Genomic DNA, 24808 nt, shown 5'->3' on the forward strand with positions numbered 1-24808 from the left:
GGCTAGTCAGCATTGTTGGCAAACTCAAAGGTTTTACCTATGTAATATAAAGACCTACATCACTTCAGACTTTCCTCCATCAATAACATTACTGAAATGTTGATCAAAGTAGTATTAAACACAACTCACCCACTGTTCCCAGCCTGTTGCTGCACCACAGCTTTGAGAACCTGAGGTCAACGTCCGTGGCGACAGTCCACTGCAGCGCGCAGACCAACCCCAGCCATGTTCTCCAGAAGCTGAGTCAGACATGCATGGTACTGAGTACCAACACAGGCCGGGTGTACCGCCCAAAGGACTGTGAGAGACTAGTGCTGTACCTGAAGGACATCAACCTGCCTAAACCAGACAAATGGGGCACCTGTCAGCTCATTGCCTTCCTGCAACAGGTACTGCTAGCTTTGTCATTTAAGCATGTATCTAAATGTCTTGAAAACATGAGACAAGGGGCATTTTCTTTTCTCTTTTTCTCCCCTTTCCCCTGAGTATCTTTCATAATGATAATGAGGTATAAGACGAGTATATGGATGGCAACTGCTTTATTGTATTGTCTTATATAGTTGCCATCCATATGCTCGTCTTATGTATTCACCAACTTCTAAATGCCTCTCAAGAATCTCATGATAATAAGAGTGTTGAAAGTGTGATCGATAAGCTGATCTGTGCTGCAGGTTGTGACGTACAATGGCTTCTATGACTCCAACCTGGAGTGGGTTGGCCTGGAGAATGTACAGATTGTGGCCAGTATGGGTGCTGGGACAGGACTCGGGAGACACAAATTGACCACTCGCTTCACATCCATAGTCAGAATATGTGTGGTTGGGTAAGTCCGAATAGTTTAGTAAACTAGTTATGCGCCTGAAATTTAAAAAACTCATCCAAAAAAGTGCTGTGTTCTTATGGTATTTGTACTATTTTACAAGAGATGATATGCTCCTTAAAATCTTATGAATTGCCATGTTGTCTGACGCTCTACAGTTTACTATGCAGAGTTACCTCCCTTAAATACCTCTGGATGTAGTTTTGAATCTAAGTTTCTACATATCGACACCATGTCCATGGTCTTAGGTTTCACCTGCACTTTGGTTTCTCCTCACACATGAAGCTGACATGTATGGTGTCACTGGAATATTTTTCAGACTGACATAAAACACAACTCACCCACTCACTCACTCACTGTATTCAGGTACCCTGACCGAGAGCAGCTGCAGACCATCTACAGTGCGTACCTGAAGCCGATCCTACACCGCCAGCTGTCACACCACCCAGTCTGGGGCAACATGTCCAAGGTCCATGCACTTGCTGGGTCCATGGTCCAGGTGTATGAACAGGTACTTTGACAGTAGGGGGACAGAAGTTCCGTAAGTGCACAATAAGAAAAGAAAATATTAAAGCTGTTTGTCCAAAATGAAACAGTGTGCAGTGTCAGAACAATGGTTATATCAAGGATGTTTTTGCACTATGGTGACTGGCATACACTGTTTTTATGGTTTTTATTTCAGCTGCGGTCAAGGTTCACGGTGGACGACTACAGCCACTATTTGTTCTCGCCCCGGGATTTGACCAACTGGGCCATGAGCCTGCTGCGGTACGACCTGATCGGCGGTGCCAGTGAGAATACCAGTGACCACCTGCTGGAGATCTGGGCATACGAAGCACGGAGACTCTTCAGGGACAGGATCGTAGGTCAGGACGGCCTCAACCGATTTGACAACATCTTAATGAGCATTGTGAGAGCTGACTGGTCTGGAAACATATTTGACAACATAGACTGTGAGTATTAGTAATTGACAATTAAGTACATGTGTGTCAAGTTAACAGAAGGTTTTTATCATATTGGGTTGGAATTTTGGGAAAGTAAGTGAATGGGTTGAGTTTTACTCTGTCTTTAGCAATATTCCAGCAATATCGCGGCGGGGGACAGCAGAAATGGGCTTCACACATTGTGCCCATGTGGGGAATTCCGGAATCGAACCCGGGTATTTGGCGTAACAAGCGAACGCTTTACCCACTAGGCTACCCCACTGCCCCTATTTCCCATTTAATGTTATGGTGTTGTAAACATTTGTAAACTACCCAGTTTTAAGTTAATATGGTTTTATATAATGATCAAATAAGGACTTTCTTTTATTCCCCACATATGTTTGTTGTGTCAGGAATGGGGTTTTGTACTTTAATGATATTTGTCAGTATTTGGTGTCATGAAGCATTTGCAGTTGTACTGGGAAAATTCTCTAAGAAAAGTGCCAGACATGGAGGGATTAATAAGTGTTGCACTTTAAAATGATCTCCCTGTATATCATGTGATTATGAAGACTATGGTGGGGCGCTGTATATCACATGAGTGCTAACACTATAGTATGTTACATTATTACCCTTCAGATAAATTGAATTCTGATTGGTTAATAGCCAAAGCATACGAAACCATGTAGGAGGATTTGCCAGGGTACACAATTATGAGTATGAACAGAGTAATAAAATTTTGCCATCATTTCTTATTTGTTTGTGTCTATAAATATATCCAAAAAGATAAAATGTTTCAGTATTTCACTTGTCGTTTAACAAAACCTGAAATTCGATAATGTTTATTGTATGCTAAGCCATCCCGAGTAATCTCCCTTTATAACCATTCAGGAAACATCATGACGACACGTTTGGCGTCTCATTCTGCTGAAGGTTGAATGTTGTTGTTTAAAAGCTGAGCTGAATACGATCTTCAGGGTAATAAATTATGCCTATACAACAACATGTTTCTGGTTATTATGTGACCTTTATGACAACAGTATGTCTCAGTGTTTCATGTGAGTGTGAAGATCATAATGCATTACTGTATATCATGTGAGTGTGAAGACCATAATGCATTACTGTATATCATGTGAGTGTGAAGACCATAATGCATTACTGTATATCATGTGAGTGTGGAGACCATAATGCATTACTGTATATCATGTGAGTGTGAAGACCATAATGCATTACTGTATATCATGTGAGTGTGAAGACCATAATGCATTACTGTATATCATGTGAGTGTGAAGACCATAATGCATTACTGTATATCATGTGAGTGAGAAGACCATAATGCATTACTGTATATCATGTGAGTGTGAAGACCATAATGCATTACTGTATATCATGTGAGTGTGAAGACCATAATGTGTTACTGTTTATCATGTGAGTGTGAAGACCATAATGCATTACTGTATATCATGTGAGTGTGAAGACCATAATGCATTACTGTATATCATGTGAGTGTGAAGACCATAATGCGTTACAGTATATCATGTGAGTGTAATGTGTTACCATAATGTGAGTGTGCAGATCATAATGCATTACTGTATGTGAGTGTGAAGACCATAATGACAGTATATCATAATGCAGACAATAATGTATTATGTATATCATGTGAGTGTGAAGATCATAATGCATTACTGTATATCATGTGAGTGTGAAGACCATAATGCAGACCATTACTGTATATCATGTGAGTGTGAAGACCATAATGCATTACTTATATCATGTGAGTGTGAAGACCAATATATCATGTATATCATGTGAGTGAGAAGAAAATCATGCATTACTGTATATCATGTGAGTGTGAAGACCATAATGCCATAATGTGTTACTGTATATCATGTGAGTGTGAAGACCATAATGTGTTACTGTATATCATGTGAGTGTGAAGACCATAATGCATTACTGTATATCATGTGAGTGTGAAGACCATAATGCATTACTGTATATCATGTGAGTGTGAAGACCATAATGCATTACTGTATATCATGTGGCTACGAAGACCATAATGCATTACTGTATATCATGTGAGTGTGCAGATCATAATGCATTACTGTATATCATGTGAGTGTAAGAAATAATGTGTTACCATAATGTGTTACATAATGTTACTATCATGTGAGTGTGAAGACCATAATGCATTACTGTATATCATGTGAGTGTGAAGAGAAGACCATAATGCATTACATTACCGTATATCATGTGAGTGTGAAGTGAAGACCATAATGCATTACTGTATATCATGTGAGTGTGAAGACCATAATGCATTACTGTATATCATGTGAGTGTGAAGACCATAATGCATTACTGTATATCATGTGAGTGTAGAAGACCATCATAATGCATTACTGTTACTGTATATCATGTGAGTGTGAAGACCATAATGCATTACTGTATATCATGTGAGTGTGAAGACCATAATGCATTACTGTATATCATGTGAGTGTGAAGACCATAATGCATTACTGTATATCATGTGAGTGTGAAGACCATAATGTGTTACTGTATATCATGTGAGTGTGAAGACCATAATGCATTACTGTATATCATGTGAGTGTGAAGACCATAATGCATTACTGTATATCATGTGAGTGTGAAGACCATAATGCATTACTGTATATCATGTGAGTGTGAAGACCATAATGCATTACTGTATATCATGTGAGTGTGAACTGACCATAATGCATTACTGTATATCCATGTGAGAGTGTGAAGACCATAATGCATTACTGTATATCATGTGAGTGTGAGAGAATACCATAATGCATTACTGTATACCATGTGAGTGTGAAGACCATAATGCATTACTGTATATCATGTGAGTGTGAAGACCATAATGTGTTACTGTATATCATGTGAGTGTGAAGACCATAATGCATTACTGTATATCATGTGAGTGTGAAGACCATAATGCATTACTGTATATCATGTGAGTGTGAAGACCATAATGCATTACTGTATATCATGTGAGTGTGAAGACCATAATGCATTACTGTATATCATGAGAGTGTGAAGACCATAATGCATTACTGTATATCATGTGAGTGTGAAGACCATAATGCATTACTGTATATCATGTGAGTGTGAAGACCATAATGTGTTACTGTATATCATGTGAGTGTGAAGACCATAATGCATTACTGTATATCATGTGAGTGTGAAGACCATAATGCATTACTGTATATCATGTGAGTGTGAAGACCATAATGCATTACTGTATATCATGTGAGTGTGAAGACCATAATGCATTACTGTATACCATGTGAGTGTGAAGACCATAATGTGTTACTGTTTATCATGTGAGTGTGAAGACAACAGTGTGTATATCATGTGAGTGATAAAGTGAAAGGTTGTCAGTGTATATAAGCAGCCTAATCTATCCACAGCCATCTACTATGTGACGTGGGGGGCCAGGGCAGATGCAGGGGCACCATCAGCAGCAGCAGGGGCACCTCTACCACCCTTCGGGAAGCCCCTCGGCAAACTTGCAGATGATGATCTCAAGGCTGTTATTCAGAAGGGTCTTCGGATCTACAGTGAGTGTTAGAACTGCAGTGTTTAAAATAGAGAATAAGGTCGAACTGAATGTTCAGTACACAATCGTCCTTACAGTAGTGAGTGAGTGAGTTAGTTTTACGCCACACTCAGCAATATTCAAGCTATATTTCAGCTAACCTATGGACACGTGCATCACATACTTTTGCACCTATGTAAAATTGAGACCTGTCCTTTGTGTAGAAACATTCTGAAAACATTGACTTTTGGTTGATTTGAAAATATTTGTGTTTTCAGTGTTGAGCCAGGTTACTTGTAGATTTCAACCTTAATAGAATGAATTTAGGACCAAATGAGAAGCATATCCTTCCAGACGTTAGGTATAGTTTGGTTGAACTTAAAATACACTCCCTGATGGTTTCTATCAGCTTTGCTATAAAAATATACTAGCATCTGCTATGATGTGACTATTATGTCAGATGGTAAAATCAGAGGTAGATAATGTGATTTGAAACCTCTGATTCAAGTATTTGCTGATGTCATTGTAGAATAATCTATATTGCTTGTGGTGTGATTGATATACAGTGGAATCTGTCAAATCCAGACTCTTTGTAAACCGGTTTTCTCCATAATCCAGACTACTCTCTGAGTCTTGTACCAACTTTTTCAGGTCATGAGAACCGTGAGCTGGATGTCCTGATCTTCAGAGAGGTGCTGGACAACATGGCTCGCGTTGATCGGGTCATCACCAAGCCAGGAGGATCTCTGTTGTTGGCAGGCCGCAGTGGTGTTGGTCGACGCACTGCCGTCTCAGTAGTAGCTCACATGCATCAGATGCAGATGTACTCACCCAAGATCTCACGAGGATATGGCATGAAACAGTTCAAGAATGACTTAAAACATGTGAGGATTTTATTCCTTATTGTATGTCTTCAGGTTACAAATGTAGATCTACCACATGGACTCTCATGGTCACATTGTATGTGGCTCCTGGTATGAAGAGAAAAGTCTGAGGCTATAATGGGATCTCCAACCTAATGTAATATTGCTGGGTTGTAGATTATGTAGCTGAGTGGTATAGAGCGGATCACTACCATTTTGGGGAGCCCTGGTCTAATGTAATATTGCTTGGTTGTAGTAGATGTTGCTGAGTGGATGGGAGAGGGTGAGAGACTACCATTTTGGGAACCTCAGCCTGATATAATATTGCTTGTTGTAAGTGATGTAGCTGAGTGGTTTAGAGGGAGCCCTGACCTTATGTAATATTGCTTGGTTGCAGGTGATGCAGCTGAGCGGTATAGAGGGGAGCCCTGACCTTATGTAATATTGCTTGGTTGCAGGTGATGCAGCTCAGCGGTATAGAGGGGGAGCAGGTGGTTCTGCTGCTGGAGGACCACCAGTTTGTGGAGCCACAGTTCCTGGAGCTCATCAACAGCCTGCTGTCTGCGGGAGAGGTTCCAGGACTGTACAGCCCAGAGGAGCTGGAACCCATCCTTGCTCCACTCAGAGATGACATGTCAGAGGCAGGATTCCGTGGAACCCTCATCAATTACTTTGCATCTAGTCAGTGACATTTTCTTAATTTTTCATAAGAGTTTTAATTCACATAGTCATTACGTCATATAAACTGAACTTTCCTGGCATAATTCTAATTTAATGGCATATATCATTTAGTCTGTTCGCTTTAGCGGACCAAGTTTGTATTCTGATAGGTAGTAATCAGCAGTTTTGTTAGTGTAATAACTAACAGAACCGCTGGTAGTGATGAGGTTACATTGTTGGTGTTACTGTGTTACAGAGATCCTGTGTAACCTGCACATAGTGCTGGTGATGGACTGCACCAACACTAACTTCACACTGAACTGTGAGAGCAACCCAGCCTTCTACAAGCAGTGTGCAGTCCAGTGGATGGAAGGATGGAGTCGGGAGAGCATGGTCAAGGTTGGTACAAGTGTTTGTGCTTGTTTGTACGATGTGAAGCTTATGCATATATGGCAAGTCGAAATGTAGACATCACTGATGTTGTATCAGTCTATGAAGACATGTTTGTGATAAAAGATGTCATGGAATCTTGTAATTCCAATACATCTTAATATACTATTCATATTGGTATGAGTGTGAGGTGGGTTTAAATCTTTAAGCAATATTCCAGCAATGCCATGGCAGGAGACACCTGAAGTGGACTTCACACATTGAACCCATGTAGGGAATTGACCTCCATGTGATGTAAATGCCTTTCATGTGATGTGAGGGCAAGTAGACCATATGTCTACCCCATCGTGCAACTATTCAAGTCACTAAAATAAAAACTAAAACATGGCCCAGATGATGGTATTTGACCTCTTACATGTAAATAGTCTATTCCGATTTTTTCTGAGGTTGTTACATAGAGCATGGTCTGATTTCAGGTGCCCTACATGCTGCTGACCCGCCCTCCCAAGGTTGAGGGAGGGTCTATCGGGGAACAGAGGCATCACCAGCGAAAGTTGTCAGGAGGGGAGGAACTCTGCCGATGTTTCCTACAGGTCCACGAAGTCATGTCACATGTTCGGCGCCACTCCACGGAGCTACATGGTGTTCCTCAACACATACAACCATGTGTACAATGCCAAGAAACAGAGCATTGAACAGAGGCAACAGCATCTACAGGTATGTCATGTGATTGTCATGTGATTGTCATGTGATCTGCTTTGTCACTTGATAAGCATGTACAAGGTGCTGTGAGATCAAGGAAGATATACTAAGCGTCTTTTTTCAGGGGTCACACTGTTATGGGCAAATAATTTGTAATGTAATTGTTTTTGTTGTTGTTCAGGCTGGTGTGTCCAAGCTGAATGATGCCAAGCACCTGGTGGATGAGCTGAAGCGGAAGGCTGCTGACCAGAGCCAACTCCTGGCCCAGAAACAGTCCGAGGCTGATGCTGCTCTCCGTGAGATCACAGTCAGCATGCAGGTAGGGAAACAGACATTGAAGCATGGCTACATTGAAATATTGGAGCATGTCATGATTAGCGCATCTTTGCTGCGAAGTTCATCATGAGGCAACATTTACCCTCTCTTTTTGCCTACCAGTAAATCGATGGCTTCAAGTGAATGTTTTGGGCAATCCTGTTGCAGAATGCCAGCGACCAGAAGAATGAGATGGAGGTGTTGAAGCAGCAGGCTGCGGAGGAGAACAAGCTGCTAGAGAAGAGGAAGAAGGCCATTGACGTGGAGCTGATGGACGTGGAACCCCTCGTCCAGGCCACCAGGAAGGCTGTCGGCAGCATCAAGACTGACTCCCTGTCTGAGATCCGCGCCTTGCGAGCTCCACCCGAAGTGATCCGTGTCATCCTGGAGGGAGTGCTCAGACTGATGGGGATATTTGATACATCCTGGGTCAGCATGAAAAGGTAGGAAAATACATTTGGTGAATAAATTGTAGATTTGGGAGGCTTGATGATTTCCCTTCAAACACTATGGGGAATCCAGGTTAGAAATGGTCCATGCCAGTTCATTCTTGTCTCTGAAGGTGACTTGCAGTATCAGTTACTTGGTGGTTTGCATGTCAGAGAATCAGGTGGTCAGAATAGGTTAATTGTTTGGACTGAGAGCCAGTGTAACCTGATGGTATGGGACATTGTTCGTATCACTGGTTTGTCTGGTCCAGATTTGATTATTTACATTCCCCCATAAAATAGCTGCGATATATTTTTTGCTGGCTCTGGTGTTCAACAACAAACAAAGGAAAAGTATCCCAAAGCAAGCTGAATTCGACGTTCTGGTGATTTCGACGACTGCCTTGCTGATGCTATATCGGGGGAGTATATGTGGCGATCGGAGTGCACAAGCAGTTTCATCGGTAGGGCAGGTGCCCAGTCGCTGTCGTGAGAAGTTTTATTGACAATGGAAATCTGGAAGTTAAGTTATATAAAAAGCAAGCAAACATCAATAGTATTTACCCGAGATCGTTAATACCACTTCAGATGCAAAATCAATTGCCTTTATAAAAATAATAGCAAGCCAAATTTCAGTAAGATCAGTCGTTTGCTAGTGACAGGCAATATAATAAATAGGAAGTGATCACAACACTCCCTCGCAGTGCGGAGTGAAAAGTATGGCTCATCATCGAAAACCCATACAAAATACCCGGATGTGGAGAGTGGCAACAGTTTCGCCGATACGATGTCATCAACGCTATTTTTGTAGGGAACACTTGACATTTTAGCATGAAATAAATGAATATAACCTTTATCACTCAAGGTTAGTAAAATAAAAACTTTAAATGATATTAAGATAAAAAAAATATGTTTTTGTCTTCCATCGTCGAAAACCCCTGACACCGGGATATATAGTAGATCTGGCAAGAAGCTCTTCAATATTTTGTATTGTCATGATGAACTGCAGCAGTTTGATAATAACAAGCCTCATTAAAATTACACACTTGCCCAGTTTCACACTTGGCATTCAGTCTTGACAAGGAAATACAGTTGTATGATGTGTGCAGAATTAGGTATTTGATAGACTACTGTATGTACATCATTTCACAAGTAACATCGTTTCTGTATGAGGAAAGGTATAAATGAGTGGTACAGTGTGAAGAGGATCACATTTTCAATATGTGCTCATGTGGATTCCTCAATGACTGATTGCATTCAGCTTGTAATTCTGTACATATCCATTCCACAGTTTTCTGGCAAAGCGTGGCGTGAAGGAGGACATCCAGACCTTCGATGCGCGGAAGATCACTCCGGAGATTCGCAAGAGTGTGGAGGACTTGCTGAAGAAGAACAAGGAATGCTTTGACCCAGCGGTAGGTCTTTAGACATCAGTTTATCTACATGGAAAACCTTTACACCCTGCTATCACCGATGTCTGTTTATTAGATTGTGTTTAAATGTAGTAGTATTTTAATTATGCTTTTCCCTGTGTTTGACAGAATGCCAGACGAGCGTCTGTAATAGCAGAGCCTCTGGCTGGATGGGTGAAGGCCAATGTACAGTACTCGTATGTACTGGAGAAGATTGAACCACTGGAGAATGAGCAAAATGAACTGAGAAAGTGAGTAAAACAACAGCTATAGGGCTTAAATCAGGGAGTGAGTGACTTTGGTTTAATGCTGTTTCGAGTGAGTGAGTGAGTTTAGTTTTACACCGATTTTAGCAATATTTCAGCAATATCACGGCGGGGGAACACCTGAAATGGGCTTCACACATTTTACCCATGTGGGGAATCTAACCGGTCTTGGTGTTGACCACTAGGCTACCCCACGCCCAACTGTATTCCAGTTTTAGGGGGAAAGTCGGAAGTGATGCAGGTCTCACTTTGTTGAAATTCATCAGCAGAGGAATAGTGCTGACATGAAACAGGGTGAACAGGGATTCATACAAACTGTAATATGTTTCTGGCATGCCTCAACCAGACAACTCTGCACATTCTGGTGCCTCAGATGTCCAGGCCCATATGCACCCTTGTGTCATATAAAGTCTTTCTCTGTCTGATGGTTGAAGGATTAAGCTGTAACAGACTTTCATGGAGACTTCTGTTGAGTCAGGAGATCCCAGATTTGCCCTGGTTTCAGTGAGCACCATACCAGTGCTCATATGTGTCACTCTTGTGGTATGTCCAACTTTGCAGTCACTTTTCTTCCACATCAAGCTGAAAGGCTGTGATCTAGCTGAAATATTGTTAATATATACATTGTACTGCATTAAAACCAACCTTCTCACTCACTAAAGTCATAAATATTAATGAAAAACTTAAACGTCTTCTCATCTCGTTCCTTCACTCCTCATGCACTCACTGTTGGACCATTTTGCTTTATATTGTCGAGATACTATGAGGATCTTTCTTTATATATGTTTATAGGAACTTGGAGAAAGCAGAGTCTCGCATGAGTCGACTCAGCACCGCCTTGAATGAGGTCGACAACAAGGTGGCCCAGCTCCGCAACAGGTTCGAGAACCTGACAAAGGAGGCAGCAGAGCTGAAGATCAAGCTAGACAGAGAGAATGAGACCATACTGGCTGCAGAAACCCTTGTGTCCAAACTGGACGGGGAGTATCAGAGGTGGAACACCCAGGTGAGGATACTGGCAAAGGACACATATTCTTGGGTGGAATTCATGAATGGTAGCTTAAACTGTTTACCGCGGAGGACAGTGAGGGTTGTTTGTTTGTTTGTTGTTTAATGCTGCACTCAACAATATTCCAGCTATATGGTGGCGCTCTGTAAATAATCGAGTCTGGACCAGAGAATCCTGTGATCAACAGCATGAGCATCGAACTATTGGGATACGATGACATGTGTCAACCAAGTCAGCGAGCCTGACCACCTGATCCCGTTTGGTGCCTCTTACGTCAAGCATGGGTTACTGAAGACCAATTCTAACACAGATTTTCACAAATATGACCATGAGAAACTGTGGTAGATGTACATTTGTATATGAAAATATAAAAATGAATTCTTATCCTGATATTCACGGTTGACAGTGAGGGAACTCCATTTTTACATGTTAGTCTAAATACTACCTCCTTTTCCAGAGTTTAATTTTTTTAGTGTAGTGCACAGAGCATCTTGCCTGTAGATCCGATAGTTGGTTGGTGGTTCAATCACTCGGCCATGTCATACTTGACTCAGTGAGTTGGTTGAGTTGTCATCATGCAAGATAGTTCTTCTTAGTATCAATCACAGGTTTGTCTGATCCAGACTCGATTGTTAACAGATTTCTGATTTCTGCCAATTTTCTGTGAGGGCATCTTTCGCTTTCTCTCTTTCCTGGTATTTTAGCACTCAGTTCGATTGTGACATATCTTTACATTGTTATATATTTTTAAACAGGTTGGTGGGCTGTCCACAGTCCTCAGCGAGCTACCCAAACGAGCCATGCTGGCATCAGCGTTCATCACGTACATGTCCTCGGCGCCTGAAGATGTCCGGAAGGAGACCCTGCAGGGATGGATGGAAACCATCGGCGTCAAGGAGTTTGATCTCCGCCGCTTCCTCAGTACCGAGAGTGAACAGCTGATCTGGAAGGGTGAAGGTCTCCCGTCTGATGATCTCTCCATGGAGAATGCCCTCGTCATTCTGCAGGTACGTGGATGGAAGCACAGTGTATGCAGCGTGTGAGAAGTGGTAACAGAATCTGTGCAGCTAGACCATATCATTCCCATATCAACTCATTCTAACAGTCCATGCACAGCAATCATGTTGTTAAAGGTTTTTGAACATGCTCTGACATGGCTGTGGCGTGTTGCATGAAGTGGAATCATTGCCTTTTTTAACCATGAGACTTAAAGTTGGTCATGAAGGGGTTTACCATGCCATTTACGATGCTGTGTTTTATTTATGATATCACTATAAGTAAACAGATGTTTTACAGTATAGTTTTGCAAGAACCGCTATTGATGCAATTTTCTAATGATTCCTAGACAGGTGATACATTTAACTTTTTTTAGTAAGTTCTACTGAATATGGAAGTGGTTTTCTTTTGTCTAGATATTTAGAAGCCTTAAATGAAGGTTTTACTTACTGTTGACAACTTGGACTTGTGTGACATGTTGGCAAGTTGTATTTTTCTTAGTTGATATTAAGTTTCTGTGAATTAGTGTTTTATGGTTCAGAATGCTGATGTTGCAGGATGAAAGGAATAAGTGGGTTTTCATACGTAAGAAGGTAACCGATGCTGTTATGTTAAGATTGTTGGAGTTGGAGTTCCTTGCTTCAGATGTTTTGTTATCGACATGGTGTTAATGTTAATGATTATTCAGGTAGGAGGCTGCAGATGATGTTAGTGATATTCTTCATGGCTGAAGCTGCAGATAACAGCACTTCATGTGCTCAGTTGACTGAAGACATTGACATCTGGATTAATCACTGCTTCTGTGCTGATTGGTCATATTAACCCCGTATTGAGCCTGTACCATTACACCCTAGGGAAACTTTCAAGAGCACTGCTTAGATATTGTTACCATAACAACAGATTGCCATACTTAGTCGAACACTGCTTTGATATAACAGGTCTCCATGCTTTGATATTGCTATAGTAACAAATTGCATAGCACTGCTTTGATATGTTACCATAACAACAAGCTGCAAAGCAAATAGGAGATATTACCATAACAACAGATTTCATAGCACCATTGCATTTAAAGCATAACAACAGTTGGCAGAACATTGAATAGATGTTGTATCATGCAAACCAGTGCCTCGTACAGATATACCATCTTAGGTTTACCTTGTAAGAACTGAAACCATGACGACTGGTAAGTCAACTGTTTCCATGACAACAGATTGCAAATAGTGTAACACCCTGTTCCTACACCATAGTGATGACAACTGGCCCAATGCAATCCGTACACTGTAACTATGACGAGTGGTGCAATCCCATCATCATGTACACCACAACTATGACAACAACAATGTCGTGAAAACACTGTTACCATGACAACTGGTGACACAATGCTGTGCTCATGCACTGTATCATACAATAACCAAACACTTTCTGTGCCAGATCAACGACCTACCAGTTGGGGTAAGACACACGCTTAACTCGTGCACTGCTTCCTGATTGAGTTCTTCCACCACCATCGTGTGAAGCCATCACATCTCTCCCCTGCCTCATTTCGTTCATCAACCCGCACATGTTAAATCTTGCACTCATCACTACCTGTATTGTTTTCCTATCAACAGGCTTTTTATTCATCCATTACAGCTCTTAACTACTTTCAGTGGCATTTTAGAATTTGGCAACTACAATATAGACAAACTTTATGGATAATAACTTCTTTCTTTCATGAGTGTGACATTTCAATACAGATTCTTGTACCGTTGGTAAAGAAGACAACGGCACAAGAATCCAGGGCTCGATTTAGTGCTTTGTTACTTGCACTTGTGCAACCCAATATTACAATGTGCAACCTAATGATTAGTCTAACTTGCACCAGGTGCAAGTCAATTTTTGAGTGGGTAAACATCTAAATAATTCAATAGCATATTTCTGATCTTACATATTGCAATAAAAACAGTGCAACTGGAATTTGACTGGTGCAACTAGGTTTTTATCTTAGGTTGCACCTGGTGCAAGTGGGTTAGCATCTCTTAAATCGAACCCTGGAATCTGTGTCATGACTTCGCACTCATGACATAAAGAAGTTGTTATCCATTAAGTTTGTCCATATCATTATGGCTGTTGTTAACAAAAAATGGTTTCTCCAAGGTCCAGTGTGGCGGGTCACTTTCATTGGTTGAACAACCCTTGCTTAATCTACCTTTTTTCTTTGCACAAAGGAGGATTATTATATGCTATGTGTTTTTCTGTCATTTCTTGTGTTGTGAAATCCTGTCACCTCTTGGATGCCAAGATAGCTTACAGCCTCACACTACCATCTTGGGCTGTTGTTTCAACTCATTCACACACAAAAGGGGAATAAATCTATATGGGCTCATTAGATATGTATAATCATATTCAAGTAAAGTAAATTTGCAGATGATTTCAGTGTCAAACAAAGTTGATTTTGGTGAAGCCTTTTTAAGTTGGATTCATAAACTTGACATACCTTTTGGAGGGTTTGAACTTGGCATGAAAGTCCTTGTCATTACCTTCATGTTATTGTAAAGTTTTTGATTCAAAAGGGTCAGGGTTAAAGTATTTGCTCGTCATACTGAAGACTAGGGTTCGATTCCCTACATGGATACAATGTGTGAAGCCCATTTCTGGTGTCCCCCGCCGCGATATTGCTGGAATATTGCTAAAAGTGCCCTAAAACCCAACTCACTCACTCACAGTCAAGACAAACCAATGGTCGGTTGTTTTTAAATGGGTTACAACAGAACCTATGCATATGCATCACTCTTGATTCAAATACCACAACAGGGAATATCAATGACCCCTGAAACACCCTTTGTTCTGGTTGTTTAAACTGTCCGTGTGAATCTATATCTAGAAAGTCCTCTGTCCTTACCTATAACTTTCTCAAGTGTCCCCAGGACTTGAGTTAAACAGGCTTCACTGTAACTATAGTAGAATCTGTAACGAACTCCAATGGACCACTGAAATTAGTTCAAATTCATAATTTGTAGTTCGCTATTCACATTTATACAAATAAGTATTTATTAGGACTTTTAAGATTGATGGAAGCTATGGCCGCCTAGTGGTTAAATCCGTGTTCGTCATAAAGTATTCTACTGTTTATGCATACAATCAGTTTGGCCCAATGTTGAGAGTCTCCCTCCAAATTCTGGAATATTGCAGACAACAGTAAACCATACTCACAAACATGTAGTCACATTTATGGCACTTTGCATACTTTCCCTTTTATTTATACATGCTTTCCTTACAGGTTATTGTACTGTAACTTTATCTGCTTGATTGTTAGAACAGATTGTCGTTTGGGTTTGTGTTGTTGTTTTTCAGCTTTGTAAATGAAGTTTGTTGACATTTCTCAGTTGTTTTTTCAGCATGTCTTTGTTTTCTTGTTTGTGTTTCTGGTTGAGTAGTTTTGTGTGTTTGTTCATTGTTCATTGATTATTGATGGTGTCTTTGAAAAGATGCATTCTATATCATTTTTAAATCAAACCATCAAAAATACCATCATCATTTTCTTCATTGTAATAAGCAGTTATAACTTGATAACCCTTGTTGAGGTAAGTTGGGAAATGAATGAGTACCATTGAAAATTGAATGAGCACACCGATGTCTGTTTAGAGTGTTATACTAAGATGAGGCTCTTTTCAGCATTGGTTTACAAATTGTGTGAACCCATTGGTTTGTTTTTTTTCAGAAGCAAACAATTTCTGAAAGTCCTTTCTTCATTGAATGCAGATTTATGTGTTTACTAGAATACATTATGCATGTTCTATGCATACCAGCCAGGTGATGCTCTACATATAGGCAGGCTTCCCAATACACAGACATGGCAGTATATTTACTTAACATTTTTAAAGAAGCAAAAATATTATGTAAACCAAGCCCAAGAACAGTTGCCCTGACTCATTCATTCTCTCATTATATCACATGTACCCAACATATTATGTCAGTTTCAACTATCACAGGATATGCAAATGTGTCAAGGTTGGTAAATCTCAATGTGTATTCTCGGCAGAGTTCACTGCGTCCATTCTTGATTGACCCGTCGTCGCGGGCAACAGAATGGTTGAAGACACACCTGAAGGAGAACCGTCTTGAGATAGTCAACCAACAGGATGCCAACTTCAACACCGCCCTTGAACTGGCTGTCCGCTTTGGCAAGACTCTGATCATCCAGGAGATGGATGGCATCGAGCCAGTTCTGTACCCACTGCTGAGGGGCGATCTTACTGCTCAGGGTGAGTGTGGAGGGACAGGAATTATTGTGGGCGTAGCTTTCTGACTGGTTTGAAGAAACTACAGTTAGAAAGAACTCAAAGGGACCATTATATTTAGTTAATTTTGGCTGTAGTTTGTCTGTCATTTCTACTAAAATATACAGCGAGTGGCTGGGACCAAAAAGCAGTTCTTTATATCTGTCAGTTCGTTATAGTGAATGAGTGAGTCAGTGAGTTTGGTTTTACGCCGCTTTTAGCAATATTCCAGCAATATCACGGCGGGGGACACCAGAAATGGGCTTGACACAATGTACCCATGTAGGGAATCGAACCCGGGTCTTTGGCAGGACGAGAAAACACTTTAACCACTAGGCTACCCCACTACCCCCAGTTCATTATAAGTGTATTACTTATAAACATAGTTCACTGAAACTATGTCCAATATTGATGGTGATGAGTATAGGCAGGCGCACAATCATGTTGGTATACTCTAGTCTAATTTCTTTGCTCCCCATACAAAACTCCTTCTCTGTCTGAAAGGTATATATTGTTAAAGGTAATGCATTACACTGTGGATATGTAACAGATGTAACAGTTATCGGCACATAGATTTTAGAAATTTTAGAATCATTAACTGTGTACAGTCTTTTCTCAGTTAACGGGACACATCTCAGATAATTTCATTGGGAATCACCAGTCAGTCATGATGAAGTGAGGTCCTTGAATATGTTGTCTCTTTTGGGGTCATACTCAGGGTTTCATTTTGGAAGCAACCTCTGCTAGCATGTATTCAAATTTCTTTTGAAATATTAGTACCAACTTTAATATTAGAATCTGAACCCTTCTTTTGCCAGGACCTCGCTATGTTGTCCAGATTGGTGAGAAGACAATAGACTACAACGAAGAGTTCCGGCTGTTCCTGACTACAAGGAACCCAAGTCCCGAGATCCCTCCAGATGCAGCGTCGGTCATCACCGAGGTCAACTTCACAACCACTAGGGCCGGACTCACTGGCCAGGTCAGTTGACAGTAGTAATGAGTCATTGAAAGTCTGTTGGTAGTGACCACAGTCATTTGCTGCCAGACTATGAAGTGTATGCTGTGTGCCATATTGTAGATGCAAATCTTTTGTCAGTGTTATAATGATCGCCGTGAGTTAGGCAGTGCTAGGATATGGGCAGAATAGAAGTTCTTCTTCATTGAGATCGTCCTTGGGGTACATATTATGCATTTTCCAAGCTGAAAATGTCCTGTGACAGTTGTATCAATGTTTTTTGAATAAAAAGATTGTACAATAAATAAACTCTTTTATTTATTATACGGCCCCCACCTCACGGAGTTACCTCCCGTTGCGCATGCGCACCAACTGGGTAAGCACCTAGGCCCGTATCATCTTTCCTTCTGCTGTCACTGCCCCTAACAGACGCATGTGTCGAGCAGAGCTGACCTTTCAGAACGAAAAAGAATAATGTCTGGAACACCACCTGTATGTATGGTCTTTATTACCTTTGCAAAGGAACAGTAAAGCTTTGCAGTCGGTTGTTTCATAATTGTGACTTTGTATTAATTATTTTACGCTTAACTTTCCTCGCGGTTTTACGCACATGTTGCTCTGCCATGGCGGAAGTTTAGCTGCCACGCGGGTTGTAATATTGGCGTATTGAACCAACTATTTCTTCCCCGGGTAGCCTTCACGCATTTTTCAATGTTTTCTACGCGGTATATATGCTGCTGGTCCGCCGCTAGCTACATGCTTGCGCGTGTTTGCTTTCAGGCTTTTCCTCCTGTTCGGTCTGTGGACAAAGTATTCCACGGGTCGACAGGCACCACAAATGTATTGTCTGCCTTGAGAAGACCGCCATGAGGCCTAAACCTGTGAAATTTGTCTGGGGTTTTCCCCGGCTCAGAAGCGAGGGCTGCCGATACTCTTTTATAGAGAGATGCGGGAGGCGGAGGGGAACTTACCCAGGTCCCCCGCCTAAGGCTAAAAAGTCTAAAGGGAAAAATCCCGTGAGCCAGTCCCCTGCTCCCGCCCCTGGTAGCGGCTTTTGACATGACTTTAATCACACAGATGTTTCAGCAGCACGCAGACTCGGCGAGGTCCCTCGCTCATGAGTCGGGTTGGAGGACTCCGCAGGAGTTCCTCGCCCCACTCTGAGCATGGGGCGGAGAGTCTTGGGGGATCGCCGAGCCCGCTCGATCCCTAGGCCTTGAGGCGCCTGTCGACCCGCTGCCTCTGGCTTCGGGTCCGACGCCTCGCTGCCCCGAGAGGGGGAGGTGCTCCCAGTCCCCTCTCTCGGAGCTGGCGAGGGACCGCTGATGATTCCTGGGTTCCGATCCCTGCGCCTCCCCGCCCCATGAGAGCGGAGGCACCAGTTCTGCCTGGTATGCCTCCAGCGCCTCGACCGGGTCCGTGCACGCCTGCAGGCACTGACGCTGGGCACTCTGTCTGCTCCTCCCTCTCTGTTGTTCCTAGTGCTAGGCAGCCCACCGGGTCGGGTTCGGGTCCTCTTCGCAGGGAGACTCCAGCCTCAGACTCCGGCTCTCGGGCGCCGAGTCGATGGATACTGGGGAGGTCGAGGAGCAGGAGGGTGCCTTCCGCTTCTCTCTTCGCTCTGGCGGGAGGTCAGGCAAAGGATTGCCGAGTACCTACCCCAGGCCGCGGTGCCTGTTAGCAGCTCGACTCGGCTGAGTTCCGCTTTGCCAGGCGAGGCGCTTGCCCCTAGGCAGCCTACGCAGACGCAGCCCGCATTCTTCTTCCATCGTTAGTCCAGGACGGGTCGATCCCTCTTGTCTGGTTCTCGCCCGCTTTGACTTGCCGGAGCTTGTCCGGAGATACCAGCTTGGGGAGGATTCCCTGTTCGTGGTACCTATCGTGGATGAGTGTGTTTTCACTTCAGTCGCCTTTGGGGAGGCTCGGCTTCCTCCGAGCAGCCCGCTGCTCGGCAAGGGCGCAGACTCCACCGCTTGCCCTCGCTGGCGCTTCTGCAGCATGCACTGCACCTACGCAGGAGGTTTACAGGAACGCTTATGCAGCAGGTCAGGGTGGTGGTCCATGAGGCCTACCTCTCCTCGATTCAGAGGTCGGCCCTGAAGCGGAGGGGCATGCTGGTGACGTTTCACCGCATGTCGCGGCTACCCGCCAGTTGTCTGAAGTGCAGGCCCACCTCGCTGCAACTCTTTGCGGTCCGCTGCGCGACGGTGATGTGCGCAGTCATGGGGATGCGCAGCTGTGGCTGTCGACGCCTCGCTACTCGGCAGCTTACACAGCAGACCTTGCTGGCCCTCCCCTTCCGCCTGGGAGCCACCCTCTTCCAGGGGCACAGCAGGTCATACGGGAGGCTGCCGCTGCAGCTACCTCCTTCAAGGACTCTAAGGCCTTGTTGAGCACCCGCTGGTGTCGCTCGCCGGGTGTTCCCGCTCCACCTCGCTCCACCTTCCTCCGCTGGGGTGCAGCCTACACCCGAGTCCGCTGGCTGGCTTCGGCCGCTTGGCAGGGGTAAGCGGAGGCACAGGTCCGCCAAGGGTAAGGGCAAGGAGCAGTCCTCGACTAGCTCCCAGCCTTTTCGCTGGCGCTGGAGGTCTGCCCCGACCTCCCGCTAACCCATCAGGCTTGTCGCTCAAGCCGCGGTGTCACGCCCCAGTCAGCTCCGCTTACTCGACGACGACGCCGCTTCTACCCGACGCCCCAGTGGGAGGTCAGCTTCTCTATTCCTGCCGGAATGGGAGAAGGCTACACAAAACACTTGGGTGCTGTCCACCATCAGTGTAGGCCATTTACCACTGTGGAAGCGAGGTCCCGCCCGACTTCACCGCATACGCCGCGACTCGTGCCGCCATGTCAGGCAAGGGCGGACATATTGCGCCGACGGTTCAGGCTCTGCTGGACAAGTCCGCAATCGAAAGCATTCCACCGGGAGAGGAACAGGCGGGATTTTACTCCACGCATTTCCTCGTCTCCGAAGAAAGACGGCGGGTTCCGGCCCCATTCTCAACCTCAAGGGGTTGAACCGCGATGCTCGAAGTACCATCCTTCAAGATGGAGACACTGCGCCGGTGATCTCATCTGTTCAGCCCGGCGATTGGCTCACGCCAATCGACCTCAAGGATGTGATTCAGATAAAGCCCATACATCCATCGCTCAAGCAGTACCTTCGGTTCTTTTACGACGGGATGTGTTACCAATTCACGGTGCTCCCTTCGCATATCGACTGCCCCAAGGGTGTTCACCAAGCTCATGTTAGTCCCGCTACCCTCGCCGCCGCAAAGGAAGGCGCTGTTACCCTTACCTCGACGACTGGTTGCTCGGAGCACTAACACAGCCAGCGAGCCTAGATGCTACTCACACAGTGATAGACATTCTAGTTCGACTGGGGTGGATCATCAACCTCAAGAAATCCGACCTGGTACCCACCCAGGACTTGGTTTTTCTCGGGCGCAGGTTCCAAACGCACAAGGATCTAGTTTCCTTTGTCGCCCGACCGATCACCAGAGTACGGAGATGGTGTCTTCGCTCTCTCCCAGCCCCAGGCACCAGCACGGACTTGGCTCCGCCTACTGGGCCATATGGCGCGAATTTCATCTCTGTAGTGTGGCGGGCGCCGCTGAGGATGCGCCCTATACAGCAAGCTTTGGCGAAGTCTGTGGGCTCACTCGAGGACCTGGAGCCGCAGTCTCACAGTCCCCGGTGGTTGACACCTCACCTTCAGTGGTGGACCAATGTCGGAATCTCACCAGGGGATCCCTTTGGAAATCCCGGACGCCAGCTCTCACAGTTCAGACCGGCGCGCCCTCACGGGCTGGGGTGTTCTGGGCAGTCTGTCGGTGTCCGGACTCTGGTCCGAAGCCGGGCCCACCTTCACATCAACGTGTTGGAACTGAGAGCTGTGCGTTGGTTTTCGAAGCGCCAGAGAGCATGTCCAGGGCCAGGTAGTCCGCCTTCAGTTGGACAACCAGACGGCCATGTCGTACATCCTGAAGCAAGGCGCACGGTGTCCCCAGCGCCCCGAGAGGCGTGGACTTTCTCCTCTGGTGCGACCAGTGCGATTGTCAGGTACTCCCTGTTTATCTCCCCGGCTGGAGAACGTATGCAGCAGACGCCGCTCGCGCGGATCCTGGCCCCGCGACGAGTGGATGCTCGACAGGCAGATTTTCAGAGTTATCTCCCAGTTGTACGGGGTCGCTCCAGGTGGATCTGTTTAAGCGCCCGGGCGGACGACTTAATCAGACACCCGTGTTCTGCTCTCGGTCACCGACCCAGGGGCGCTGGCTGCCGACGCTTTCCTGCTGGATTGGACGGGCAAAGTGCTCTTACGCCTCCGCCGCTACTACCACTCATTCCCCGCGGTCCTTTCATTAGCTGTCCACTCCAGCCAGCTCGGCTGCTTGTGCTACTGGCACCGCTTTGGCCGCTCACAGAGCTGGTTTCCGTAATTCTCAGGTTTCTGGCTCAGCCTCCTGTTCTATTACCTTTACGACCGACATTCTCACTTCAGAACGGAGCTTCCCCACCCAAATCCACGGATTCAGTGGGTGGCTTGGCCTCTGTCAGGTCTAGCCTCGAGGCACGCTGAAATTCCTGCAGCAGTTGCAGACACAATTCTGGCTTCGGTAGGCGGATTCGGCTAAACGCTCAGTATGAGGATAGGTGGTCCCGCTTATGCACGCTGGTGTTCAGATAGGGGATTGCAGATCCCTTTTCTGCGGATTTAGTCCGAGTATTGGAGTTTTGCAAGCCCGCTTGGAAGAAGGCCTGGCGGCTTCGACCATTCACGCGCTACTCCACCGCTATTTCCACTTTTCACACCCCTGTCGATGGTGCTCTTCTGGGGAAGCACCTCTCTCGCACAGCGCCGCTGGCGCTGAACGGGTTCGACCTGCTGTCAGGCTTAACCAGCCCACCTTTGGGATTTGTCAATTGTGCTCGATTGGCTGTCCGTCCAACTTTCACACCTATCGCTATTTCCATTCAGTTGTTAACTTGGAAGGCTGTTTTTCTGGTGGCGGTAACGCCTGGGCGAGGGTCGGCGATTTACATGCTATGTCGTCCGACCCGGGCGCTGACTGTGTTTCACACTGATCGTGGTCAGTATTCGCCTCCCGGATACGCATCACCGGCGGCGGTCGATCACGCTTTCCATGTGACAGCTCCTATCGAACTTCCTACTCTTTACCCAGCCTTCCACATCGGGGACCTCTGCAACGAAAGCACTCACCCGCTGGATGTCCGTGAAGACCCTCAAAGTCTATATCAAACGAACGCAGGGAACTCCGTGACGGGTACCCAGCTGTTCTGTTGTTACGGGTGGCGGAAGGTTGGTGTGCCGGCGAAAGCAAGCAGACTTTGTCTCGCTGGCTAGTTTCATGTATTTGTGCCGCTTTTATCAGGCTAAGGGCAAGCCTCCCCTGAGGGGTTGAAGGCTCACTCGGTCAGGGCAGTAGCCGCGATCAAAGCTTTTGCATCGGGCACTCCCCATTGAAGAGATCTGCTCTGCCGCTATTTGGAGCCGCCTAGCACGCTTATTCGCATTATCAGCTCGATACGCATTCCCCGTGAATCGCGCGAAGCTTTGGCCGCTCTGTTCTCTCCAGTGGACAGTGTCCTGCCACCCTGACCAAGTGAGTCTTGGTTCATTGGTTTTGTTTGACGCTACTGTACAATACTGTGTGTTATTGACATGTCTGCTACTGGGAGCTAACTACCCACATTTCGTCTCTCTACGGAGTAATAGGTCGATTGTGAGCGGTTTTGACATTCCCCCCTACGGTGCTCACTAATCGACACGTGGTGGGTGGGGCTTTGTTGACATTCGTACCATGTGCGATTGCCTATGCTAACATATGGAGGTCGTCTTTGAGCACAAATCCTCCCTGTCAGTTCCCCTCCCATAATGCCTCTCAGAAAGCGAAACTGGGACATGTGACAGGTGAGTGTTATGGCGTCTGTTCAATTTTTTCCCATTAACGATAGCTATTTGTGTGTGCTTGGACAGAATTCCTCCTCCCTGGCCTCCGGTCTTTGGGAGTCTGTGTTTATGCATAATATGTACCCCAAGGAACATCTCTATGAAGAAGAATGAAGAGGTAAATTCTTCAAGAGAGTCGCCCTTGGGGTAGAGGCCTTTTCATTTGTTCACTGATGTATTCAGCAGAAGGAATGATGATACGGGCCTAGGTGCTTACTCCAGTTTATCCCATATTGTAGCAGTCTAAGGTCAAAATTTTACTGTAATATAGCAGGAAGATCTGAAAACCCGCCACAGGTCACATCAGGTGAGATCTGATCGGTGAAGACTTTATCAGATCTTCATACAGACAGATTTCAAGTTTCATTTCACGACCATCTGACATGCAGTCCCAAGCAGGGTGTAACTTCTTTAAGTGGCATTTAGAAGCTTAAGGTCGTTTAAAATGTTTTTAAAATCTTCAGATGCAATTTCATTTTCAAGACCAACCTAAAATATCTACCCTTGAAATACACTGGCTTTCACAACCTTGCCGTCATCAGTTACAAAGTGACTTCCTTAAGTGGCATTTAGAAGCTGGTATGATGAAGAGGAACACTTTTATGGATAGACAACTTCTTTGTTGTAATAGATGCAACATTTCAGTGTACATCCTAACAAATTTGTAATCCATCATTTGCTTGATAATGGTGGTAGGATCTACTCTAAAACGTAGCGTCTGTTGCAATAAAGAAGCTGTCTATCCATGAAAAGTGTTCTTCTCCTAGCAGGGTGTGTCTGGAGAATCATGTCCTGTCATGGAATTGTTGTCACACCCAAGTTTTATGATCAGATGTTATTGATGTTGTATATTGTAGCTGCTATGTTTTGTGAATGTCTGTTGCAGCTGTTGGCGATGACGCTGCAGCATGAGAAGCCGGAGTTGGAGGTGCGGAAGACGGAGCTGCTGAAGCAGGAGGAGGACCTGAAGATCCAGCTGGCCAAGCTGGAGGACTCCCTGTTGGAGGTGAGGGGGGGGATGCCAACACAGTCAGCTGCTCATTGACAGGGTTGCTCGTGTTTTGGGGGATGATGACGCAGGCTTATGTTTATCAGTAATATATGTAGCACCCTGGCTTTAGAATGGATAATGTCAACTTGTTTCCATGACAACCAAGCCACCCAGTCTGCAGTATGCAAATCATACATGAGAATGGATTTAAGTTCAGTGTCAGATTTGAAATGTAGTGCCATAATTAATTGATATTCATCTTCAGTATCCCAGCATTGTGTGA

General features: G+C 44.7%; 1 protein-coding gene across 1 annotated transcript in view; it reads left to right on the plus strand.

The window, feature by feature from the left end:
• LOC124277407 (cytoplasmic dynein 2 heavy chain 1-like) overlaps positions 1–24808 on the plus strand; it is an 88643-nt gene that overhangs the window by 42875 nt on the left and 20960 nt on the right. Inside the window, 20 exon segments of the mRNA XM_046713099.1 lie at positions 143–389; positions 672–823; positions 1187–1331; positions 1503–1773; positions 5178–5327; positions 5957–6189; positions 6627–6849; positions 7085–7227; positions 7695–7820; positions 7822–7935; positions 8102–8239; positions 8404–8678; positions 9955–10078; positions 10205–10326; positions 11134–11347; positions 12106–12357; positions 13778–13798; positions 16368–16590; positions 17424–17587; positions 24421–24540. Coding sequence (XP_046569055.1) covers positions 143–389; positions 672–823; positions 1187–1331; positions 1503–1773; positions 5178–5327; positions 5957–6189; positions 6627–6849; positions 7085–7227; positions 7695–7820; positions 7822–7935; positions 8102–8239; positions 8404–8678; positions 9955–10078; positions 10205–10326; positions 11134–11347; positions 12106–12357; positions 13778–13798; positions 16368–16590; positions 17424–17587; positions 24421–24540 — 3457 coding nt within the window.

This window comes from Haliotis rubra, unplaced genomic scaffold, assembly GCF_003918875.1.
Source record: "Haliotis rubra isolate DU_JTF1 unplaced genomic scaffold, ASM391887v1 Scf221, whole genome shotgun sequence".
In the NCBI taxonomy this organism is placed as follows: Eukaryota; Metazoa; Mollusca; class Gastropoda; order Lepetellida; family Haliotidae; genus Haliotis; species Haliotis rubra.